At 37.4% G+C, this 10,186-nt stretch overlaps 1 protein-coding gene across 1 annotated transcript; it reads left to right on the forward strand.

Annotated features, from left to right (window-relative positions):
- Positions 1-1,926: 1,926 nt before the first annotated feature.
- On the forward strand, positions 1,927-9,197 carry LOC116260428 (synaptotagmin-2-like). The gene is made up of 12 exons (XM_031638765.2): positions 1,927-2,345; positions 4,535-4,633; positions 4,764-4,814; positions 5,015-5,138; positions 6,122-6,240; positions 6,430-6,531; positions 6,623-6,697; positions 7,134-7,210; positions 7,297-7,543; positions 7,642-7,995; positions 8,104-8,232; positions 8,724-9,197. The coding sequence occupies exons 1-12, from the start codon at positions 2,235-2,237 to the stop codon at positions 8,847-8,849; spliced, it is 1,614 nt and encodes a 537-aa protein (XP_031494625.1). The 5' UTR covers positions 1,927-2,234; the 3' UTR covers positions 8,850-9,197.
- Positions 9,198-10,186: the final 989 nt, after the last annotated feature.

A 10,186-nucleotide genomic window follows, 5' to 3' on the forward strand; every position in this document is an offset into this window, starting at 1 on the left:
AGAGAAAATCTTTACTTTTTAAAATGATAAAACTGTCTCTTCCTGTTTTCAAAAATATTTGAAATACCTCACACTACTATACAAAACTGAACTGTGGGATCAGACGTAAAACCTTCTCAACAAGGTCCACCATAGTGGTTGATTTCAACTATCTTGGAGGTCACTTTGTTATCAAAATATATACAACGTTTGTTAGTCCATTTTCTTTTCAATAAGTTTAAGTTGGGCGATTAAACTTGGGTTAAATAAATATAAACAATAATGAAATCAAGATTACAAAAAGTATTTTCTGGGTTCATAGGAGTAATTCCCGATAGGATCATAGGTATGTGCTTATCTTAAAATTACATCAAAAGTGAAACTGTGGAATACAAATTCGCCATTCCCGGCCCCTATATGTAATTTAGACAAAGAATCATTACAAAACTTCGCCATTCTTCCGCTTTGTCCCCATCTAAAAGTGTCTTTATGCGAAAGGCATCGGACTCGTACGAAGCAAACTATGCCAGAAACAGGAACCCCTTCATTTTGCAGAAAGGCGACCAATTTTTTCATTAAATAGCCTGAATACAGTCACGGTTAAATTCTTTTCACTTAACTTCCTTGTTTGGGTGGCAAATATCTTAATCCAAATTGCTAAATGTAAAACGTTCCAACATAAGTGAAAGATTTTACAGATATATATATATATATATATACAACTGTGTTGTAGTTTTCAAGAAGCATTTATACATGATAAGTAGACGGCAACCCCGAATCCTTCAGAGCAGAGGTTAAACTCCTTGATGTCTTCCCCTTTGATCTCTGCAAGTATACCTTACTTTGGCAGCGCTGGTTGTGAGTGCTTTCAACAAGAAATGTCTTTATTTATTCGATCGCTTCTAATATAAAGAAACCACACTTAAAATGTGAGATTTGGGACACAATTAATATACCTTAGTTTCAGGGCCTATCAGAAGATGGTGCTTATGGGCTTTGAATTTTGATTGCCCAACTCACTATAATATCATCTATGGCTTATAAAAGGTGAATTATGGGAGTTGATTTTATATAAGATTGACATTTTCTCCATAAGACACACTCAGTACTTAAACTATTCACATAAATATCTCATGCTTCTTTTCAAAATATGTCTTTGGCCCACCACTTTGTGACACATGGCATGTTGATTTGCCTCTTGTCACTAGCCAAGTGAGGAACAAATAGATGCTTTTTCCATTGAAATATTTCCATATTTATAGGCAATCTATGTAAGAGCTCATAAAGTGATAGTCTTTTATAAGTGTTTGCCGGGTCAGTTTACTATAACTAATCATCTATGCGCAAAGGAAACAAAATGAAGTTTGAACTCTTGAGAATGATCCTCAAAAGGTTGTTCAATTGCAACGCTACTGATAATGTCGGAAGAAGAGAACATAAAAACCATAAGAAAAAGACATGCAAATGCTTGTGAAGCAGGAAATCGCGTGGAAAAGCAGTCCTTTTGAATGCCTGATCTATGAACCAACATGCCTCTAATTCAGCTACAAGAAAAGCACCAATGAGCTTTAACCCATCTTATTTGCTTCATCACATGGGACGGCGGCAATATTAACCAAGAAAGATTATCAATATAATGAGTTTTTTCACATGGGACGGCGGAAATCTAATTCGTCGACTTGTTATTTCAAACATAAAAAAAAACTAAAAGCTTAGCTCGAGAGCCTCATTTGGGTTTTGAGTTAAGCAAAAGATAGGTATGGATTTAAATAGCAATAAAGGAAAATGATTAAACTGCTAATATAAGTTACTCTGGGATAATTGGATTTGAGAGAAAAGAAAAGCAAAAACAATGGTAGGAAACACGGTGGACCCGCATAAGCCAAAAGTATGCGTTGGAGTGGAGCACGGTTGGCGAGGAGATGAAAATGGAGTTTGGGAAGCAGCCAACGGGCGCGAAGAAACCGTCACATTCAACCGTCTGCCTTCTTAAAGATGATAGATCAATGATATCAGTTGATTCAGTCACTGTTTGCCTGAGGTGACCCCCGGGACAGAAAGAGATATACATAACTTCTCCTCCAACCCCTCTTGCATGGGTTACCGACATCACTGACGACTAATACATTCCGAAAAGCAATCTGATCTGCATAAACGGAAAAGGCAAATTTGAGAATGGTGGAGGCTTAAGCAGTGGGGAGAGGAAAGTGGTACTCTGATCGAGGTTAGTTCAGATTTGTGAGAGAGAGAGAGAGATGGGTTTCGTGAGTTCTTTATTGGGTTTCACTGGATTTGGGATGGGGATGTCTGTTGGTCTCGTGGTCGGGTATTATATGTTCATCTTCTTCCAACCCAATGATGTGAAGGTACGTAATTTTGCGCAACCTGATTTCTTTCTTTATTTCTTTCTTCTTCTTCCTTCCTTTCCACGTTGGGTTTTCTGGGTTACTGGCAGTGAGGCCTCTGCATGCTTAGCTTTCAGTTTTGTGGAAGGGAATTGTTGCTTTCTTGTAGCTTGGTGGCATGCTCTTTATTGGAAACTTTCGGGGAATTGTTCTTGTCTGTGAAAGGGTTGATTTGAATTTATCGCCAATTTGTTCGTGGATTATGATATTTCATTTGCAGTTCCTGTGGAAGGGAATTGATGCTTTCTTGTAGCTTGGTGGCATGCGATGTATTGGAATCTTTCGGGGGATTGTTTTTGTCTGTGAAGGGGTTGATTTGAATTTCTTGCCATTTTGTTTGTGAATTATGATATTTCATTTGCGCAAAGACTGAATAGTTGTGGTTAGGTGCCTGCACGCAGGAAGCAAGATCGTGGAAGTTTGTGAATTGAAATTCACATTTATGTATTCGATATGATGGTCAAACTGTCTTTTGATACGAATGCTCGTATCAAGCTTCTATTTCATACAAGTACTTGATTACAGACGTTACACTAGCTATTTAATGAATTTTCCTATTTCCCTATTTTTACTGGTGAGGTGGCATGTTATTCTGGTTGCGACAGATTTTCTTTTCAAGTTGTAATTGGAGTCATGTTCGATGTCGGTGGTTGAATTGATACATCAAAAAGATGAATGGGTGCTCACGAGGGTTCTGGTTTTGGATGATATATTGATGAAGATAAAAATAAGAAACATGTAGTCAGATATTCTTCTCATCCTTTAGTAAGAAAGACATTGCAGGTACTGATGAATTTCAAAGCATATTCCGGTACTTCAGGAAGAGGTAGTGCCTATCTTGCTTTAACTGTCTTAGGAATGTAACAAATACCTTCTGATTTTTTAGTTTTTTTGCTTGTCCTTGTTCCTGTATTGCAATATTATGATGAAACTAACCCGGCTTCAAGATATAATGTGGAATATAATTTGGTGAGGCTTTTTCCTTAGTCAGCATCATTAATTCAAAATTTTGTACTTTATGGTTAACGGAGGGGGTTACATCAAACATTTGTATTAAGGTTAGGGTCAGGGGTTATGGAGTTGAGGAGAATCTTGTTTGAGAATTTTCCGTATGACTAACTCCCCTGATTCAAACTGGGATAGGTACTGAGCTAGGCAGGTTGGTTGACTGACATGGGCCAGACTAGTGGGTAACAAATGGCTTCTATTTGAAGAATACCTGGTTGCATACCCAGTTGAACTGCAAGCTAATTGGATCTTTACTTCTCAACTTAGATTAGAGAGGTTGACTCATAGTAAGAGTAACATCTGAAGAACATGCTGGAGATGTTCATGCTCTAAGTTTTGCCACTGCAATGCAGTCTTCATACAATTACCGCAGTAATTACATTGGGTGTACAGGCACTGTTTTCCCATATATGCAACTTGAAACCTATCGGCTGGATTTTAGTGTACTAACAACCAGACCATGTATATCGGGAAATCAGGTTTGGTTGCTGAATTTCAGAAAGAAAGGGTAACATGCTATTTAATTGGTATTCCACTTGTGAGTAGGGCCCAATGTATATTTTAATGTTCTTCCTGCATATGTATCATTTTCTCCTTTCCTTAAATCGTTTGATGACCTCCTTGGAGCCAAAATGCTAGTCTATTGTTTTTTATCTTGATTTCTGGAGAGACCACGCTTGACTGGGTAGCTATATTTTTCCTGTAATCATCTTCAATTGGCAGTTATTTTGAACATTTAAGAGCTGAAGCAATTAAATCATATTGGTGATTGAAGTGACACTTTTGTGCCTATTCATGCTATATTTTTTCCTGTTATTGCCATTTTTCCGCATATATTATGCTTTTTGGTTGTTTAAATCATGATATACATCTAGTTGATATGTATCACAAAGTAAGCATTGGTCAAAAAATTTCTAGATTTCTTGTACCTCCTGAAATTCCACAATATGAAAATGTAGCTATCATCAGAATGTGCATCCTGTGGTTCCAGAATGATTTTCAACCTATGTATCATTTATGAGTCATGTTCTTATTTTTCATTCTTTTCATTTTTACATGCTATATATCATGTTTTCATGTTCCACTATTGTCATTTGCATTCTTGAACAGCAGCAATATGATTATCTTCATTAATTCAACAGGATCCAGACGTTCAGCCTCTTGTTGAACAAGATTCAAAAACCTTGCAACGCCTACTCCCAGAAATACCCTTGTGGGTGAAAAATCCTGATTATGATAGAGTATGTATAGCTGAACTGTGCACTGCTGGTCTTCCTAGCTGTGTGATGGATGATTTTTCAAAATAGTAGTGGATTGATTTCAACCTGATGGACCTTGTTGCTAATGAGTTTCTTCAATTGCTTCATGAAGATTGATTGGCTGAACAGATTTCTCGAGAACATGTGGCCATATCTGGATAAGGTACTTTCAATTGTAAGAGTGTAGAGATCTTGTAAAATTTTGCTTTCATATTTTCAATGGTTGCATCTCAATAAGTTGTTTACAATGGCAGGCTTATTCTAAAAGATTAACCACAGACTTGGATGGTCAAGCAAATTTCATGTTTACTTAAATATTTCTTTGTAATACCCATAAAAGCAGTTGGTTGTCTCATTTTGTAGGCTGTATGTAAAATGGTGAAAGAGATGTCAAAGCCAATTATTGCCGAGCAGATTCCAAAGTTCAAGATTAGTTCAATGGAGTTTGAAACCCTTACACTCGGCACCCTTCCACCAACTTTTCAAGGTCAGCTCACTAGATTTGAAATAAATTTCTTTTCTGGCGTCTTGTCAAATAGTTTAGCTTTTATTGGCTTCAAAGCATCCATGATAGGGCTTGAAGCCTCAGCCCTGGCAACCTGCAACGTATCTTTCAAGGCCGGTTTCAGGGCAAGCACTTGCGTGTAAGTGGACTACGTGACATATTTCCACTTGTAATTTGGTTTCCAGTGTAATCTTAACTCCACAGAAAGTCAATCTGCAATTTCTATGTATAGCCTTCTTAGGTGCAGCGATACACTATGGAAAGGATTCAGTTTTCAAGTTGATTTTTATGTGGATTAATTAATTTATTTATGTCTATCTGGGTAAATAAACTACATGATCTTGTTGATGGCACCATAATCTTTTGGGGATTTTAGTCTTTTGCCTGCTCCACAAAATTCATTCATATAAAAGTGTAACTGGATTTTGTGAAACAGCTTCTTCATGCTTACTTCAAATACGTTGATGAGTGCATGTGTGTGCATTAGAGAGAGAAAGAGATGTCACCAAGATTTAGATATCACATTCGTCAAGGTAAAAGCATCTCGTCCACTCATTCTAGAAAAGGCTGCCTTATGGGTTTGAAAAACATGGCCTTTGTGTTCTTTATAAATTGTTACATCTCATTTTCATAGAAGTGGTCATGCTATATATAATGCTTATCAAGCTTATTCTTCAGCATCTTTTCCAGTGCTCTTATTAAATAATGATTTAATACTGACTTTTTTACTATTTAGTCTTTGAACATATTTACACTTTAATCCACAAGTCCATTAGGTTGTTCCCTTTTTTTACATAAATTTGTCTGCATGTGACCTATTCTTGTCTTTGTCATGTCATGAATGGTTTGGTAATTTGATGTTTCAATAGTACTTGGGCTCTTGGAATATGCTAATCTTCATCATTTGATTCATGTTCTTTCAATAATTATTCTACATACTCATGTTGTTGGGTGAAATTATTTAGGGATGAAAGTCTATACAACTGATGAGAAGGAGCTGATTATGGAGCCATCGTTTAAATGGGCAGGAAATCCAAATGTTGTTGTTATAGTTAAAGCTTTTGGGATGAAAGCATCTGTGCAGGTTATTATCTTCCAGTGCTAATGGATTGTCAGAAGGTTTTTATGCACTTTTTGTCTTATTTAATACACATCTGCCTACTTTGAAGCTTGCTATGCAGTTCAAATTGTGGAAATTAGTGTAATGGAAATGCTTTCTTTCGTTCCTACTAAGGGATTGCTAATATTAACTGTTTTGATGTGAGAATCTCAGCTTGTGGATTTGCAAGTCTTTGCATCTCCACGGATCACCCTGAAGCCTTTGGTGCCATCATTTCCATGTTTTGCAAAAATTATTCTCTCTTTAATGGAGAAGGTATTCCCCAATTTGGTGCTTGTCTTTGTTTTTTTTTTCTTGCTTCTAGTAAATCCACTGGATTAGCTGTTTTTTTTTTTTTGTGATGTAGCCACATGTCGACTTTGGGCTTAAACTCCTTGGGGCCGATGTAATGTCAATTCCTGGCCTCTACAGATTTGTTCAGGTAGTTTTGCCCTTTTTAGTGTTTGTGTTTCTCTTAGCATTTGACAATATAAAAACACCATGTGTCACTGTAGAAGGCCTCCTTGTTATAAAAAGAAGACAATGACAAATTGGGTGACTTAGCTTTCTATCTGGCCTCAGATACTGAACTTTCTTTCCTTGTCCTCCTTCCTGCTCATTTTACCTACTATTTTGTGAAGTTTCCTCAAATTTCTTTGTTTTGCCATGTCCACACCTTGGATCCATTTGTAGTCTAGTCCGCAATCTAAAGGCGGTCAAGTTGCAGATATATGCATTGCTTAAAAAAATAAGATGGACATATTTCTGAACATATTTATTCATGTACAGAGAAAGTCATTTATGCCTAATGAATAATATCCAGTGTTTTTAATATTTTCACGCAGCTATTGTGTTTTTTCTAATTCATTTTTCTTCAGGAGACAATTAAGGATCAGATTGCTAGCATGTACCTATGGCCTAAAACAATGGAAGTTCCAATCCTGGATCCAACAAAGTTGGTTGTTTCTCATCCTTTTTCTTTCATCTCATTTATTTGTCATATGCCATGACTAAGGTTAACCTTTTCCTACAAACATTCAGGGCTATGAAGAAGCCAGTTGGTATTCTTCATGTCAAGGTTGTGGGAGCTACTAAGCTGATAAAGAAAGACTTGATGGGAAAATCTGACCCATATGTAAAGCTGAAGCTTACAGAGGACAAGCTCACGTCCAAGAAAACTACCGTCAAGCGCAGCAGTCTAGAGCCTGAATGGAATGAGGAGTTCAATTTTATTGTGAAGGACCCAGAATCTCAAGCACTTGAACTGAATGTTTATGATTGGGAACAGGTAATATCTTTACTCTTATTCTTTTCTTACTTGTACTGTTAAAGATATCACCGTCTCTTTCTTCAACATTTTTGTTTATGTTGTTTTGTCTCATATAGGTCGGTAAGCATGACAAGATGGGCATGAATATGATCCCATTAAAAGATCTATTACCGGATGAGCCAAAAACTTTGACACTTGATCTGCTAAAAACCATGGATGCTAATGACCCACAAAATGAGAAGTCACGTGGACAGATCACCTTGGATGTTGTGTATAAGCCTTTTAAGCTAGAAGAGCTAGCAAGTGAAATTGGTGAAGACTCCGGTGAAGTTCAGAAAGCACCTGAAGGAACCCCAGAAGGTGGAGGTCTGCTTGTTGTGATTATTCATGAAGCTCAAGATGTTGAAGGCAAGCATCATACAAATCCATATGTACGGATTCTTTTCAAGGGAGAGAAGAGAAAAACTAAGGTATCATCGATTATGCGTCTGGTACCCATTAGATCGCTTGCTGTTTCTGGTGACGCAATATTTGGTGCATAAGTTCTTCACTGATTTCTTTTCATACCATGTCTCCAGCATGTCAAGAAAAACAGAGATCCAAGGTGGGAGGAGGAGTTTACTTTTATGTTGGAGGAACCACCAACTAATGAACGAATACATGTGGAAGTCGTTAGTCAACCACCTAGCATTGGCTTGTATGCAAAGGTACAACAAATTTGTTGTTTTGCTTAAGGCATCGGCTTCCTTGACTTTTATCTCCCTGCTTTTCAGTAACAACACTAGGGATTTTTGGTTGCCCTTTTATGCTTAACAGCTGTCAATTACTATATTACACTAAGAATTCCACTAGTTGGAAATTGAAATGCATTTTCAGTGACTTTTGCCTTGTATGGAAGTCAATTCACCATGTTAATGAGAACCTTTTATAAAATTGATCAACTCAAACGAGTAGATAAAAGTGACCGGTGATTTATTGTATGACTTTGGATCTGTAGTCTGTAAAGTGTAAACCATATGTATGTGTAGTTAGAATCACAGATGGGGCTGTAGCATGTAGGTTGCCGAGATATTGAGACACAGACTCCTTTATTATGTGCAGTTGAACCAGTTGACATTAATTTTGTAAGTTCTGTTTTCTATAGACTTGCATGCAAATTTTTGTCTGACTTTGGTGCATGGTGTCTTTCCTCTTTCAGGAGACTCTGGGTTATGTTGATATAGGTCTTGCTGATGTTGTCAGCAACAGAAGGATCAATGAAAAGTACCATCTCATTGATTCAAAAAATGGAAGGATACAAATTGAGTTGCAATGGAGAACTTAAAGCTGGAGTGTTTGTGTGTTCTGTGGACTTTTTGTCCTCATCTTCAAGCTGCTACTTGTTCCTAAATTTATCTTGTCTTGATTCCTTTTCCTCCTTATTCGGTGCTTCCTTCTGTTTTGCAGGTCATTGATCTGTTCTCTAAGATTACAAAGATTGTTCTTAATCTTTTATTTTGTCTTGGGTTTACTTTCCCTTTTCCTTCTCAGTGCTTCCTTCTGTTTTGGGCTTGAGACCATTACTTCTGTTCATCAATGACTGGAAGGTATCCTTGTAAATACAGGTCCTTGATCTGTTCTCTATAATTATAAAGATTGTTCTTAATCTTCTATAACATGGAGTTGTTTATTCTGCTCCCTTGTTCAGCGGGTGATGTAGTTTGCATGATGCCAACAAGCCATGATTTCATTTGGTGATATCATAACAGGAATCCTACTTCTGTCCACCGCTAGTAATTGTTCAATGAAACAAACCGATAGCCGTGCAGTGTAAACGGACCATTCGGTGGGTATATAATTCACACCATAGACTAATGATGCAAAAGTACCGAGATGGTCTCTTGAATAAAAGAAGGCATTGCTTCAAGAGGCATGTCTACATATCTCTGGCTTCAGTGGAGTTCATGACTGGTGGAACATGGTTTACTCAGGCGCCAGAAGCCTGAATTACCTGGACATCGGCTTATACCAAGATTGGTCCTTAGCTCATCCCCGTTCTCCGGAACCCAGTTTCAAGTGATCTCTGTCGACTGAGTGAACCCATCTCCGAGAGCCATTACTATGTATCAGCCCACGATGCGTGATGACAACTCGATTCTAAACCCAGTTACAATTTGCTTTGAGCACTCGAATTAGCTACATGAATTGGGTCGATATATATTATCTTTTCATCCCATCAAGTATCCTTTTCTTCTATTGGATAGACTGAACAAAATTGAGCTTTGTGAGAATATAATGCACAACTCAGGGCCTGCCTTCAATTTGGTATTTTATTCATCATTGGGACACGGTGAATTATTTTATAATATTCGCTGTCATTGATGACAGGACACATTAAAATGGCAAGTCGAGGCATTTCGGATAAGGATGTCAGTAGTTCAGACGTAACCATCACAGGTGGTGTCATTCTGATGCTTGAGTTTTTCCATCGTATTGATCTCACTAGTGGTTGGTGTTCGCCCTCGTCACCTGAACGATAAATGAAAAACTACATATGCAACCTGCCGTTGATCTTGAGTCGAGTCCAATCATTTAATTTCATTGAGCAAAGTGAAATTCAATTAGCAACTTTATTAGAATTTGCTGGTGGTGGGTAACATCTAAAATTTGAACATGACAAAT

The sequence above is a fragment of the Nymphaea colorata genome, chromosome 9, assembly GCF_008831285.2.
Source record: "Nymphaea colorata isolate Beijing-Zhang1983 chromosome 9, ASM883128v2, whole genome shotgun sequence".
NCBI classification, from domain to species: Eukaryota; Viridiplantae; Streptophyta; class Magnoliopsida; order Nymphaeales; family Nymphaeaceae; genus Nymphaea; species Nymphaea colorata.